The sequence below is a fragment of the Zeus faber genome (assembly GCF_960531495.2).
Source record: "Zeus faber genome assembly, chromosome: 1".
NCBI classification, from domain to species: Eukaryota; Metazoa; Chordata; class Actinopteri; order Zeiformes; family Zeidae; genus Zeus; species Zeus faber.
Window position 1 is genome coordinate 39,032,225 of NC_137193.1, and position 16,366 is coordinate 39,048,590.

Here is a 16,366-nt window from a genome sequence, read left to right on the forward strand (position 1 = left end):
GCACCTGTTTGAACTCGTTATCAGTATAAAAGACACCTGTCCACAACCTCAAACAGTCACACTCCAAACTCCACTATGGCCAAGACCAAAGAGCTGTCAAAGGACACCAGAAACAAAATTGTAGACCTGCACCAGGCTGGGAAGACTGAATCTGCAATAGGTAAGCAGCTTGTTGTGAAGAAATCAACGGTGGGAGCAATTATTAGAAAATGGAAGACATACAAGACCACTGATAATCTCCCTCGATCTGGGGCTCCACGCAAGATCTCACCCCGTGGGGTCAAAATGATCACAAGAACGGTGAGCAAACATCCCAGAACCACACGGGGGGACCTAGTGAATGACCTGCAGAGAGCTGGGACCAAAGTAACAAAGACTACCATCAGTAACACACTACGCCGCCAGGGACTCAAATCCTGCAGTGCCAGACGTGTCCCCCTGCTTAAGCCAGTACATGTCCAGGCCCGTCTGAAGTTTGCTAGAGAGCATTTGGATGATCCAGAAGAGGATTGGAATGTCATATGGTCAGATGAAACCAAAATATAACTTTTTTGGTAAAAACTCAACTTGTCGTGTTTTGAGGAGAAAGAAAGCTGAGTTGCATCCAAAGAACACCATACCTACTGTGAAGCATGGGGGTGGAAACATCATGCTTTGGGGCTGTTTTTCTGCAAAGGGACCAGGACGACTGATCCGTGTAAAGGAAAGAATGAATGGGGCCATGTATCGTGAGATTTTGAGTGAAAACCTCCTTCCATCAGCAAGGGCATTGAAGATGAAACGTGGCTGGGTCTTTCAGCATGACAATTATCCCAAACACACCGCCCGGGCAACGAAGGAGTGGCTTTGTAAGAAGCATTTCAAGGTCCTGGAGTGGCCTAGCCAGTCTCCAGATCTCAACCCCATAGAAAATCTTTGGAGGGAGTTGAAAGTCCGTGTTGACCAGCGACAGCCCCAAAACATCACTGCTCTAGAGGAGATCTGCATGGAGGAATGGGTCAAAATACCAGCAACAGTGTGTGAAAACCTTCAAGACTTACAGAAAATGTTTGACCTCTGTCATTGCAAACAAAGGATATATAACAAAGTATTGAGATGAACTTTTGTTATTGACCAAATACTTGTTTTCCACCATAATTTGCAAATAAATTCTTTAAAAATCTGACAATGTGATTTTCTGGATTTTTTTTCTCATTTTGTCTCTCATAGTTGAGGTATACCTATGATGAAAATAACAGGCCTCTCTCATCTTTTTAAGTGGGAGAACTTGCACAATTGGTGGCTGACTAAATACTTTTTTGCCCCACTGTAAACCCTACTACCTCTGCTGCACTTTATGAAAGATTTGCACGAAGAGAAAGGCCAATCACAAATCGCAAATCTGAAATAAATCAGATGCCAGCTTGAGGATGAGGTGGTAGCATGCTGGAAAAACACCAAACCACCTGCAAGGGTACGAGTGGGTGATGACAAGGAAGACAGAGGAAACAATTGGCCAACTAAAAAGACGAACATTGGGCAGTTTTCTTGGCAGAGTCAAGCCTGTGACCATCGCCTCACCAGAGCAGCGAGCACATGCTGAAATGGCAAATTTCCTGCAAGAAGAGGTTACTGATGGAGACACCCAGATTCTTGAATTTGTGGCAGGTGAACAAGAGCTGAGTCCCCTCACTTGAAAATATTGCACAGATATATCTGTGCATCCCCACAACCAGTACGACCCTAATGCAGTCTACTCAAACTTGGAAAAAGTCATCATGCTTGTTTTCTTCGCAAATAATCTGTAAACCAACCCAAGGATTCAATAAGCCCAGGCTAAGTAGGCCCACACACACAAACACACACACACACACACACACAGTGTATAAAGGATAAAGCACAATGAGATGCTTGACATTGAGATGCCGCGCGCACAGCGGTATTGTACACTGTACAGACTGGTCAGAGAGCAGGTCATATGTCCGAACGATCGTTAAACAAGCAGGTCGTTAAGTGAGGAGCACTTGCAGTAGTACATTTATTCATTTTCATTAAATGATTTATTCTCTGTTCAGCATTTTTTTTAATTATTATTTACGTTAGAATTTCATTTAGAATAAAGATTTTGGAGAATCATCTTGAGCGTGGCTCACCATCTGACGGGCTTTGAAATAATTAAACGTTTAAGCTTTCTGCAAGCAATACAGTTAAAATTAGGTGAATAAATATTAAAAGATTAGACATTTTATTTAAAACATTTAAAGATTAAAAAAATCTATGAAGTTACAATGTCTTCTCTATTCAAAAAACAGCTTCCTTTTAAAAGTCAGTGACAATATCATAGCATCATGTTCCCTTCAACATTATCTTAAAGATTACAATCCAAATCATATCCATAACGTAACTTTTATGGAGCACAGAACAAAGTTTTGGTGAACAGGCACATGGAGAACGGAGATGTAGGGTGTCAGATCCATGGAAAAGAGACGGCAAACTGGTTTGTAATAAAGGATTTAAAATTCACTCGTGCTGATTAATGGGGCTCAGTGGGCGGACATGCCACTCCAGAAACATCTCTAAATGCACATGTCAGGTGCACATCCTAAATGTTTTTTAATATCTTTATTATTTTTATAACATCTTAGTTCTGATAGTAAGTTTAAATTGCCATCACCGATAAATAAATATTAATCGTCAATAAAAAAAATTATCAGCGTAGGAAGAGCCTGCTGGGAGAGCCATAAAGGCCAAGTACTTCTAAATGTATTTCCTTGTGAGCCATATAATACTTAATAAAATTCAATGCAACTTAATGCATGCCATTTTTAAGTAAGGCATACATTTTTAACGTATAACACATCTGAGTACTTAAAAAAGCTCTATATATAAAAAAATTCTCTGTTCTTCTTAATAATATTGTTATACTGTAGCTAACCAATAATAAATGAAATACTTTTTACCATTAATGCGACTTCTGGTGCTGCATGGTTTTGCTGATGGCCTTGTAGTCTGGTTCATACGTAGTGAGGTTAAGCTTCATGCAGGCGTTGAGGCTTCCATCAGTAAAACATGAGCGTAGGTCGCTCTTAATGTTTCTCAGATGCGAGAAAGACTGCTCACATGCGTATGTAGAGCCAAACATGGTCAATACGGCAACACTCACACGCTGCATTGTGTGGTATGTGTGAGACCCGGGAGGGGCAGGGCGCCAAGTAAAAGGTGCCCCGGAGTCTTTCTGTCGTCCGCAACCGGTGCTTCACTTCACCCCTTTGTCCACTACATTTATATTTTGAATTTTATTTTCAAAATTGTAATTTCTCTTACCTGTTTTACTTTAAAATGACAGAATAATTATTTATTACTTGTTAATTGTGATGAAAAATCTTAGCTCAAAATTGTCTGCGAGCCATATACCATCATCGAAAGAGCCATAGGTCGCAGACCCCTGCGTTAAATGTTCAATACAGGTACTCCTCACTTAACGACGGAGTTCCGTTCCTGAACCGGGTCGTTCAGCGAATTGGTCGATAAGCGAGGACCCGCAATTCATGATAAGGGGCGAGGTGATTGTAAACGCTAGTGTAGTGAATACTAACAGACTGCGGGAACGAGACGGAGAATGGTGATGCACTGAGATGCGTGACACTGAGACGCTGCACACGGCGCAGTATTAAGATAAGATAAAACGTATTTGTCCCACAATGGGGACATTTATGCTGTGTATTATTATACTCAGCGTACAATACAGTCGTGTCGGAGAGCTGGTCGTCTGAACTGTCATAAACAGGTAGGTCAATAAGCGAGGAGTACCTGTATACAATCCATTCGCCAATCGACACAAGCCTAGATCAGAGACCACATTGAGATTTAGGGTCTGAGATGAAAGACTGGTGACTGAGCTCAACAAAGTGCAATTCACTCCTTACTGCAAATGGACCCTCTTTGCACTAGCGTAGATCGACAATGGGCACTTACCTGCAGTTTTTTGGGTTTCCAGAGATTTGCCCTTATAGGTGTTGAAGAGGCTAAGGGTTGCATACTTTGTCTTGCCATCCTTTGCCTTGGTGCTCTGCCCTGACTTCTCGGACATGTCGCTGGAAACTCATCGAGTCTGGTCCTCTGGTCTCACCCCCAGAACCAGCCTCCTGGAGAACCAGAGCAAACAGGGAGCACAAACGGAGGTCAGGTCAAGGTGGAAAGTACAGAGAAAAGAAAAGGAAGACAACATTAGCTCAAAATGGCAATTCTTATGGATCAAGCAATTATGAAACATAATTCTACAAAGATACACTGGAAATCAAGTTTGGCCTTTGCTTTTCTGGGCAAAAATCTCAACTACATGCATCTATAAAATAGTGATTAGTTGGGCAGGGAAAGGTATCCAGTAGCTTTAGAGATGGGCCACACACATAGGTTTGTGCCTCCTAGTGTGACAGCACTGCCAACAACTTCAGTGACATTGACTTCCTTCACGATCTTACAAACACAGTACTCTCTGATCGCTATTCCCTCCACCCAAACCTCTGGTGATGATTGTGGTCAAAAGACCAAAACATGTTGAAAGCTTAAGAGTCTCCCACCAAATTACAGCTACAACCCTGACACAGCAAGCAGGCCTTCAAGACTCCTGACTTAAGAGCTATGTAGCATTGAGCTCATGCTGAGTCACATGGAGTTGATCTGCAGAGTGGCTGCCCTAAATCAGCTATTGCAGGGAAGAGCTGTGGCGCCAAAAGGAGACAAAGACTTCACCACTGTTAGAATGGTTTCCCTCTAATCAATGGAGGACGTCATGTTGCCATGTGTATGCTATCCAAGACAGAAATCAGTGATTGGCTAACGAAGAGGATGGATTAGACAGAGGAAGAAGTAAAGAGGGAGATGTAGTGATGAGCAGGGTAAATGGTAGGGCTGTACCCGACTCAAAATTTCGTCAGTTGAATAGGATTTGGCTGTTTAATGCGAATATTCGGTGGGGGCGGGCCTTGGCTCTTCCTATAGACGAGACAGGCAGCATCTCAAGGGGGGGGGCATTTAGTACACGTATCTCCCACTCCAGTGATGCGCGCTCCAACTTAGCGTTTTTATTAAGATGTAGGTTATTTTATTTTCCGTCTCCTTCTGGAACTAAATCGTGCCTAATGGGGACACTTTCTCCGCAACTCTTCCCGATCACCCCCTCTCCATGCGTTACGCACAGAAAATCTTATCGAGTCATGCACCGCCCCCACACTGTTCTTAGTTGTTTTATTTGGAGGAATGGTGCACAGCAATCGGGGCGCACGGACAGCCGTGTTCGCATCCGTGTGCAGACACATAAAAATATATTTATGATGATTCCTTTTATTTACAATTCCCCATTGAAATGTTATCCCAGGGCATTTTGTTAGCTATTTGTTTCATCCTGTTATTGTAATGCACACTGAATGACAAAAAAAACAAACAAAAAAACACAAAACAGAACACTGCTTGAATCTCAGTCGACTGACGGACTTCCAACTGATGATTTGATTTGTCGACTTTCAGGGGGCAGCCCCAGTAAATCGTGATCAAAAAGTGGCAGATGAAGAAGCAGAGTGCAGCAGATCTAGATAATAAAGGGTTCGAGCGAGGACAGTGTGTTTAGGGCTGCAGTCTCTCAAGTCACACAGGGGTCATTTATAATTGATGATTTTGTACTGTAAAACAGTGCGTGTATTTTATGGTTTCTATGTGTAACTTGACCTCTAACAACCAGACCTCTGCTGGGGTCATCCCACTGGTTCAACTTGAATTGTAACGTTTAATCTGAAGTCCTTGAACTCTATGAAAGTTCATGACTTTTGTTGGGCTGCCCCGTGAACCTCGACAAGTTGAATCAGTCGGAAACCAGTCAATCGACTGAGATTCTGCAAGTCGAGTAGTGTTTTTTTTTTTTTTTTGTTTGTTTTTTTTAAGTCAGGCAGTGTGCATTACAACAGGATAAAACAGATAGAAGCTTATAAAATGCACAGGGATAACATTTCAATGAGGAATTATAAATAAGGGGAATCAATATATTTTTAAATGCGTAAATCGTCCATGTCCGAACACTGTGCTCTCTGTCATCATGCCCCGTCCCTCCAAATAAAACGACTAAAAACAGTGCGGGGAGTGCGTTAAGATTTTAACGGTACTTCTACTCTTACCGATATGGTACTTTAATGGTAACTATTTCTTTTTGACAGAGAGAGAAAAACGAAAAAATTAGGAGCAGAATTAACACTGTGCATGGGGAGGGGCGCAGATTAACACACACACACACACACACACACACACTATTTTCAGTTTTTATTTTATTAGTGCGGGTGCGAGGGTGGAGACGGACGCACTCTGCTTACCGGTCCCCAAGTCGAGGGCGGAATTTCGAGTTTATCTAGAGACACAGGGGTACTTTCATTTTGTGTCCCCAGTTCGGGAACAATGTATACGCTACAGTCCAAAGAAGGTTGGGAACCTGTGCTCAAGAGCGACATAAAAGCCGCATGAATTCCGATTTCACTGTTCGGATTGAGGTCGCATAGCAGTAATCGTACCTGTATCCGATTTAGAACCAAATATGGTGGCTAAATTCCAAACTGGGGGGGGGGGGAACTCGTCACATATGAGCAAATAAATAAATAGTGGGGTGCGAAAGGGGGGTGCGATACAACAATATAATATTGTGAACGAATAAAATGTCTCCACGATCTGCCTTTACATAGAGACCATTAGTATCGTGCTACAGTGCACAGTCTATCACTTGCAGTTTTTCGCTCATAGCGTATCCAAAGTAGTTTTCTCAGCCAAATCTTTAATCACACTATTTGCTAGTCAGTGATTTGTAAATCAAGATTCAAGATGTTTATTCGTCACATACATACTTTCATACATATGGAGTGAAATGTCAACGCAACGCACCCGGTGATTACACACAATATGTCCTAGGCTGAACACAGTAGCTACCTAAGAATTTCTGATTCCTAAAACGTAACACAGTAAGTCAAATAGTATAGAATAAAATCAAAATATATAGAATAAAATAGATAAAGAGAATATGCTTATGTATATGGGATAGACTTATGTATATGGGATAGGCTAATTATGTATATACAGATATGTGCATTAAAGTGGCATGTGAATAAAGTGAGGTACTGTTTGTGAGATATACAGCACAGAATACAACAGTACAGCGCAACAATACGGTAACACGAACAACCCTGAACAGTGACACAGTATGCGGTACAGTATGCTACATACAGTACAGTAAGGTAGTGGAGCCTGTGTGTGGCTCAGTGAGGACCGGCATTGACAGTTCTTATGGCTTGCGGGAAAAAACTCAAAACCCAACTAAGTCTCTGTTCTCGCTGTGTGACTGAGGAGGCGCTTGCCTGACCGCAGCAGCTGGAACCATCCGTTGTTGGGGTGATGAGGATCCTTCATGATACTGCGGGCTCACACCTCCTGGTGGATAAGTCCTGCAGGGAGGAGAGTGTAGTTCCAGTGGTACGTTCAGCTGAACGCACCACCCTCTGCAGGGCCCACCTGTCCTGAGCAGTACAGTTCCAAGCAGTGATGTTGCCTGTCAGGATGCTCTCCACCGCTCCACAGTAGAAGGACTTGAGGATCCTCACCGAGACCCTGAATTTCCTCAGCTGCCTGAGGTGGTAAAGACACTGCCTCGCCTTTCTCACCAGAGTGTTTGCAAAGCTCACCGCTACGTCCGTAAACTCGCTGACGTCAATTGAACTTGATAGGAACACGTCCCAGTCTACGTCAGTCAGGGCATCCTGAAGCGCAGCCTCTGATTGGTCCGTCCACCACTCACTTCCCTCGTCACCACTAATTCTTGCGCGATCAGAGGCCTGTAAACGGGAACCAGCGAAATCGTGGCGTGATCTGATTTTCCGAAAGCAGGGAGCAAGATGGTCTTGTATCCGTTCTTGTACGGTGTATAACAATGGTCCAAAGTTCTATCCCCCCTGGTGGCACAGGCGATGTGTTAGTAGAAAATCGGCAGGACTTTAAGGTTCGCCCTGTTAAAGTCCCCAGTCACCACCACAGCCACGTCGGGATGTTTGTTTTAAAATCCACACAACACATCAGCCAGATCTGACAGTGCTGTGTCGGTGTCCGCTTGCGGTGGAATATAAACGGCTGTAATGATGACCGTGCTGAATTCCCAGGGGAGATAAAATGGATGGCATAAGAAGGTCAGCTGTTCCAGGTTCGGCGAGCAGGAGTGGGAGAGCGACTTGGTGTTGTTGGGGGGGCACCAGCGGTTGTTTACCATGAGGCAGATGCCTCCACCTTTGGATTTCCCCGACTCCACCGATCTGTCGCCACGGAACACGGCTGGACGAATGGCTTCATCCGGTTCAGCCATGTCTCCGTCAGGCAGAGGAGGCAACAGTTCCTCTTGTCCCGTTGGAATTGAACACTCGCTCGAAGTTCATCCATCTTGTTCTCCAGAGACTGAACGTTGGCAAGAAGGATGCTTGGCAGAGGTGGACGGTAAGGTTGCGTCCTCATTCTGACCCAAATGCCGCCTCGTTTACCACGGTGTTTTCTCCGTGGGCCCGCTCGTGGAACAGCAGCTCCATTTTTGTTGTTGTTGATGACGATGATGACGATAATGATGACGATGATGATGATGATGATGAGAGTGTTCGCGCGTAGAATTTCAGTCGGCCACTCTAGTTCCACGGATAAAAAGTCCCAAAGTTGTTCTTTTAGGGAAATTTTTATATCCACAAGTGCATCGCGGCCGTAACTGCCAATGCTTTTTTGGCAGACATTGTGATGAAACAATGAAAAAAATACTAAAATGTGCAAAGTCGAACGGAGCACCGGAGCAGGCGCTCCGGTCGAGGCGGCGCCACTATCGCCTACTTCAAACAGGAGGTGCCAGAACATTGCTGATCCAGCACACAAGTTTTTTTGTTTCGTTTAATTCGCAAACTGAAATAAAGAATACTCATCTACAATAAAACACTATTTATTTTTGTTTGGAAAAAAGAGGAAACATGGGAGTGCAGCAGAGAAAATACGTGATTGTAGTGATATCTCAAGCGCAAATGAGTCTGTTCGTGGGCTTATGGGAGCCGGTTGCTGTTTTAGAGCCGATAATTCTTTTTTATAACTTAACGTCCTATAACGTATTTGTGAAATACGATCCAGAATGTCTGACTTTGTAATTATAGTAAGAGCACGGTAAGACACTTTTGTGCATGTCGTTGCCGCCCGTCTCACATTTAAACATTTTAATTGATTGCACTCTTTACAAAAACATTTCTATGTAGTTTTATCTTGTGTTTCTTTGGAAAAGGCAAACGTAGCTGCGCACAGTTAAGAGAGAAAAAAAAAAAAAAAAAAAAAACCATAAATGCCATGCGCCGTGGCCAGTAGATCCACGACAGTGGATTAACCTGTATTTAATAGGAATGCGTGCACTGATGGAACGCCGCACCCGTACGCTTGCCCATTGCATCCGTTGTACTTCTATCGTAAGGCAGCGCTCGCAGGGTATTTTTTTATAAATCAGATATAAAATGCAAAATAGGCAAACACGTGATTTACGAGTAACTTTAATGGGAAATAACATTAAATATTATACAAAATGCTGATATAACATTGTAACATTGAGAAGTGTTCGGTTGTTGGTTCACCGGAGTAGGTTATGGCCAAAACAGTAGCCTGGAAGGTAACAATAAACTGCAGTGTGTAATAAATAAAAGTATCTTCCACCGTCTAGAACGTTAAAATATCATTCAATCTTAACGGCATGTTGAGATGCAGCGCAGGGTTCAGACTGAACAGGGATTTAAAGAAAGATGTAGATTTTAGTTTCTTACTTATATGAAAAATCAAAAACGTAAACCTAACTCAGAATTGGAGCCCTGTGACATATGCAAGGCTTCGGTTTTCCTATGTTTTTATTTTTAGATTTATTTATTTATTCATTCGTTTCCACTTGTATGAAACCAACATTTTAAGGGACTTTCCCACTCCACCTTGGATCAGGACAGTGGATTGTGTAATGGAGAGGGACGATCTCCACTGCATGTCCGGCTCCGTGTCTCCAAACAAAACAATTATTCTTTTGAAAGCAGTATGACTTGAAACGTTAGATCAGTGAGTCTTCTGCAACAGCTTAGTTTATACTAAAGTAGAATTAGCAGAAAGCATCAGCCAATCGATTCGTTACTTCACAATCGGGCCATCGACCAGTAAATGGTACATTAAGATCGGTCCAAGATCGGCGTATCAATGTAGTTGCATTTTAACATTAAGCCAGTTTTCGAGTCGTATCGGTGAATCGTTACACCCTTAGTATACTCGTGATTAGGGGCTGACTCGTGACCCGTAGGTCCCGCAGGTACACCCGCGGTTTAGGCGGGTCAGCAATAAACATTCTGAATAATTGCAGGTGGGTTGCGGGCAGAATAGATTATATAATCGTAATAAAATATTTTGGAAATCACATGGTCTGGTGCATTTGTTTTCTTACACACACACACACACACACACACACACACACACACACACACACACACACACACACACACACACACACACACACACACACACACACACACACACACACACACACACACACACCTCCACGTGTGGGTTTAAAAACAACCACTACCAACACACACTTATATATTCGACAAAATATCCACACATACATGAAAGACAGTCTCACCAGTAAGGATTCCTTGAGTTCCAAGTGTATGAGTCACAGCTAGGGTTGTGACGTATGAATTTTTCCTGCAGTGAAAACCTTCTGTAAACTGGAATCCCATGGCACTTTTTTTTGGTCAGTCATTGTCAGTGTGCATTACAATAACAAGATTAAACAGATATAAGCTTATAAAATGAATAAGTGAATCGTCCGCGCACTTAAGCAAACACGGCTCTCCGTGCGCCGCGATCGAGGATAGCTGTGAAAAAAATAATAGCCTCAAGGGACGGGGTCGGAGGACCGCTCATGCCCCATTCCTACGTGCCCACGCAGAATTGTTGAATATTCGCATTGAACAGCCGAATCTGAGTCGAGTACAGACCTAGAAATAATTAATGAGGCACACAAAAAAATTAATTCTCTGTGTGTTTCATGCCCTGCCCCTTGTGTGCAAAGCTGAAGTGACAACTGAGCAACTACAAAGTTTCTCCAGAAGCCCTTGAACATAGGACAGGGGACAGTCAATGATAACGAAAAAAATAGTGTTTATATATTTTATATCCTCCTGTAAATTTCACAAGCAAAAACATGTAATACAAATTAATATTTTTTTTTTTTTTGCAATGATGACAGTAATGAGCCCAACCCTGTGGTGATGTCACGTGACAATGGTATTGGGTAATGCCATTATCGTCACAGCCCTATTCACCACTATAGAATGAGTATCCACTCGTTATGCTGACGGCTGGGTGATTATTTGTTATCATCTTACAGTTATACAGAAACATTAAATTAGGTTATTGTCATATCCAGATACACAATAGTCAAAATCAGTGTAAATTAGGGATGCAACGGCACACTATGTTATCGAACCCTTCGGTACGCCCCCTACAGTTCAATATGCACCTGTGAACTAAGTGCAAGCCTCCTATTGAATCCACTGTTGGAGCTCCAATGGCCACCTCAGCTGTTCAACATTTCTTTATTTTTGCATTTGAGGTCTATTCCCCCCGCCTCAACAGCACATGGGTATGCAAGCTTTTTCAATAGAAAAGGGTTTGTAAAGAAGGCAATTAATTTAAATGCGTTTTATATGGGACTACATTGTACCAGAGACCTAGAGCTGCAGCTATCAGATTTGCTTATTGATCAAGACCTGTTTTTAATACAAAATCAAACATATTACAAGTACCCCAGGTTTGAGGTGTCCAGTCGGAAACTAACCCCCTTGGGACGGCCCTTTTTATTACGGACTTCTCTTCAGACACAGTCACTTCCTCTCGCACTTGGAAGACTTCTGACGGCTCTTCTGTTTGCCAAGTTTTACAGACGGTGGTGTACAGACGTGCTATTTGTTTAGGCTGCGTCTCCTAATACTGTAAAATACTGTTTTAAACCTGTTCCGCAAATAATAACTGACTATAGTACATGTTTTATTCTTTTTTTTTGGAAAACTTTGAAATATTACCCAAATAAATACATAACAAAACATACTTAGATACATACTTTTTAAAATTAAATAAATTAGTTGATTGGTTGATTAATTAATTAGTAGGTGTCGAGGTAGCAGATTGTCTGGGAAAGATATATTCATGAAGAGCACCTCATGAACCTCGCTGCACCTGCGATGTGCGTACAGCAGTTCCGCTGTGCTGCTCCGTTTGCCTTTCCATGTGCCTTTTCTTTGTTGAGCACCCACCCCTAAAAGTCTCTGTACGGGACTGTAGAGGGGAAGTGAGACCCAATCACCAGTCATCAACATCTGTCATCAATGTCGATCACCAATAGACGATCTAATTGTAAATTGGCCCAAGCCTAGTTTCCTCTGAAGAGCCGCAATTCCCCATCACTAACTTGCACCAGGCGCTCGCCTTCCCTCTCTCCTCCAACACTCCCCGGGGACCCGCCTCCTAGACACCTGGGCCAATTACCCACAATCCTGGATACCTCCTCTCCAATCAGATGAAGTGATGCAAATAATAACAGCCCACACAATGAACTTGAACCCTCGCCTCCCTCTTCCCCCCACAAGTCATTTAGAGCATTACACTAGTTATTTATGGCAGACTACTATAAAAACATGTTTTACACCTTTTAACCTTTCTTTTTTTAAATATAAAAGATACCGAAATCGTACATGGCACAAAAACCGTGATACACACAAAACTGTCTGCCCACTGTACTGTTGCATCCCTAGTGTAAATCAATGTTGATGAATGAAAATGTGAAATAATGTTTTTCAAAACATCTTGGTGTGAAATACTGTGTACTACTCTAGAGTTCAAAGTGGTAAACCTCATTTTGGTTCGTAAACATGGGATTTTTAATCTACAAGCATTTATAATAACACAATATCAACAGCATGTAAAATCCCCTAATTGTTGTGGTAATTTATTCTTACGTAATCATCCAGCACTAGGTTGATACAAGGGTCTTCTTCTATCAAGTGTTCCTCGGCTTCCTGTTTTAGTTCAGTGCAGACAAAACAAGATAGCAGTCGATGACTACTCCGGTTGGTGAGGCTTTGTCCTAACTTGGGACATCAATACCACTGAGCTGGTCTCCCTTGGGAAACTACACCAAATTCATTACTTCTTGGTCCACATAGACATACTGTTCAATTAATTTAGCACTTAAAAGCTCAAATGTAACTTAAAGGCAACCAGCCAAATTCACTTTCAGCTTTATCACTTAAACTTACGCATCTACAAAATAGAGAACTGATACACTCAATATACTGGTCAACAGGCTGCAGGCCCTCAGCGAGAGAGAGAACGAAGGTGAAGAAATAGTTTAATTTCATGGTAAGCGGGTCTGCCAGCTTGGACAATCAAACTAAATTTTTGAAAAGATCCAACCGCTTGAAAATGCAATACAGTGGTTGCATCTATGCACTCATAAAAGGCCCGTGGTGAGAGAATGAATGAGATATATAAACACTGGAAAAAACAAGAGGAAGACCAGTCTACACTACTCACATTATGATTAAGTGAATTAAATCTTTACAGACATCAATTATCCACTTGGATCAAAATGAATGAAACAAAGCAAGAGTATGTATCTTGGAACGACTCATTCCATTTCAGGCAGTAGAGCTTTTTAATAGGTCCAAGTCATTAACTTAATCAATAACTCCCTCCGAGGCAGTCGCTTCTTTATAAATCCGTCCCCTTTGAACTACGCCCAGCCCAATGCAAATACACCCGAAAAACGGTGATGCTGCTGGTTTGTCTTTTGGTAAATCTGCAGGAGGAGGGGATGAATCACTGAGTGCCTCACCCCCCCACCACCCTTCCAGACTCAGGAGCCAGCTCATACATTGAATAAAGTGAGCTCTACCACTTTTTTTGAGAAATCTGTTGAATACATTCACCAATACACACACACACACACACACACACACACACACACAGAGTGTCAATGTGAAGACATGAAATATAAAAATTACAACTATCCAGTACAGAAGTGCTTCAAAAATGACAATGGAGAGGGGGAAATGAGCCGTGTCACCGGGTTTCTAATAAATCTGTGTCATTGATCAGTCTGCAGGCCTCTCTTTTTTCTGGTTGCAAATCACTGCTTTGACAAAACGGCTCCGGGGAGCAGACCTGGGGCCTCACCGCTGCAAACTCACCTGACCCACAAAACGCTTCCAATGCCCCCGAATGTGGCGTGCAAATGTCAGCAACCCACTTTAGCAGACCACACCTGATCTGGCGGATGATGTGCAACTTAACTGCACATAGCCTGCAGAGTACTGAAGGTTAAAATACGGTTTCATTCCTACCGCCTCCCTTAGACACCGGTCATTCTGTTATATTCTATTATAGTATATTCAGAGCTACATTAGACAGGGGGGTGTTAACACTCTTTTTTACATTAATGTGTATACATATTGATATATTCATTTCGTTCCACACCCTATTTCACCCAGTATATGCACAGACTGTATATATATATTTATATAAATATTCTTTTCTTTTCTATTCATTTGTGAGTTTAACTGATGGATGATGTGCAACGTGGTGCCGTAGTGGAGCAGGCCCCAAACACCTCGCACCGCTCGGGGTTCCAGCAGTTCTGGTCGCCATGACATCCACACTCAGTCAACTCTCCCTGCACCGTGGCTCCCGCGAGCTAAGGGCTAACGCACCGTGCGCTCCATCACTCGTGAGCACCAATACTACACAAAGCCACCGATACGCAGACCCACCTGCCAACGCCGGTCGCTGGTCCTCGTCCTCTCGTCAGCGGGCGTTCGGGCTTCGCCTTGTGGTTACCGGTGTGCGGCCGGCCGGCGGGTTCCAACAAGCCGGCTAGCTGCTAGCCTACTGTGGGCTATCGGGGGTTAGCTAGTCCGTTAGCATGCGAACAACAAACCGCCTAGCTTTTCGAGTGCGCCCTTCGGGGTTTTATTTTACTCCGTATTTCGGGTGGTGCCGGGGAGTGAGGCCGTGCTCGTCCCGTGTTTCCGCGGCTCTCCACACCCGTTATCCGGTCCCAGGCGGTTCGTCTCCCCGTGTGAGGCCCTGCTGCGCGCCGCGGCCTGTCGCACAATCAAAAATGGCTGACTTTGGTTGCCAGGTTTATGTACCGCTATCCCCCTACTTCAAAGTCCTAACATCCGCCTCACGTCCACGTGCCATCTTGATGCCATCTAATGAGCGTCACTCCAGTGGTGGAAGAAATACTCTGACGTAGAAATACAAATTAAAAGCCCTGAACACAGGAAATAAAAAAACAACACTGTACATAATAGATGCTCCTGGCTACGTCTGCTTTTGACTGCATCAAAACATAAAAATGGTCAAGCAATCAATTCTTAAATGCTGCAACAGCAATGGTGGAGAGTGTGACTCAGTACATTTTTCAGATACTCCTTACATACTAATGATGAATTAAAATGTCAATGTGGTCATTTCATTTTTACCGGAATCCTTTTATACTTTTGATGAAGTACAAGAGTCTGAGAGGCTCTGGCACCACCGAGTTAAAAAAAAAAAAAAAAAAAGAAAGAAAACGAAACATAACATAATGTATAACGCTATATGTACAAACGCTTGTTTCCCAAACCTGGCAACCCGAATGGTGCGGACTGATGCGTGGACGAATGGTTTTCCGGGTCATGCATGTGTTCCTCATCCAGCCCCCAGAGCACTGAGCTCTTCTGTTTTACTGCCTTCTCCTATATTCCGAGTCAACCAAGGCGATGTTAAAACACTGAGCTTTTGGCGTTCTTGTGTATATACGGAGAATTTGTGGTATCTATCAATCTATCTTCCATCTTTCCCGTCTATCCATCCATCCAGCCATCCACCTGAATTCTTTACCATAGGACCTATTCATTCCTACCCCATCTACCTCCTTTATCGATGTGTAACAGAATTCATATTGCCTACAGGCGAATTTCTTATCAAAGTAGTGCCCATGCCATTTTATTTTCAAAAATACATTCAAAAAAAGAAGAGTAACATTGGAAATAATTAAATCACTCTTTATTTCAGATTCTGAGCCTTTTTTGCAAACACTGAAAGCCAAACAAACACACCACTAATCAATCGGATACACACACACACACACACACACACACATTAAAACCCCAAACAATTTAAACAATGATTTGTCAGGGCATCACATCACACCAGCTAGAAATGTTAAAATGTTTTTTAAGAAATGTTGCCACCACTAGGTGGCAACATTTCT

The 16,366-nt window shown here is 42.9% G+C and overlaps 1 protein-coding gene across 1 annotated transcript in view; it reads right to left on the reverse strand.

Annotated features, from left to right (window-relative positions):
• prrc2c (proline-rich coiled-coil 2C) overlaps positions 1-14,995 on the reverse strand; it is a 67,012-nt gene extending 52,017 nt beyond the window's left edge. The window contains exons 1-2 of the mRNA XM_080016645.1: positions 14,877-14,995; positions 3,955-4,124 (exon numbers count right to left, since the gene is read on the reverse strand). Coding sequence (XP_079872771.1) covers positions 3,955-4,069 — 115 coding nt within the window. The 5' untranslated portion in view covers positions 4,070-4,124; positions 14,877-14,995. The remainder of the gene's footprint in view (positions 1-3,954; positions 4,125-14,876) is intronic.
• Positions 14,996-16,366: the final 1,371 nt, after the last annotated feature.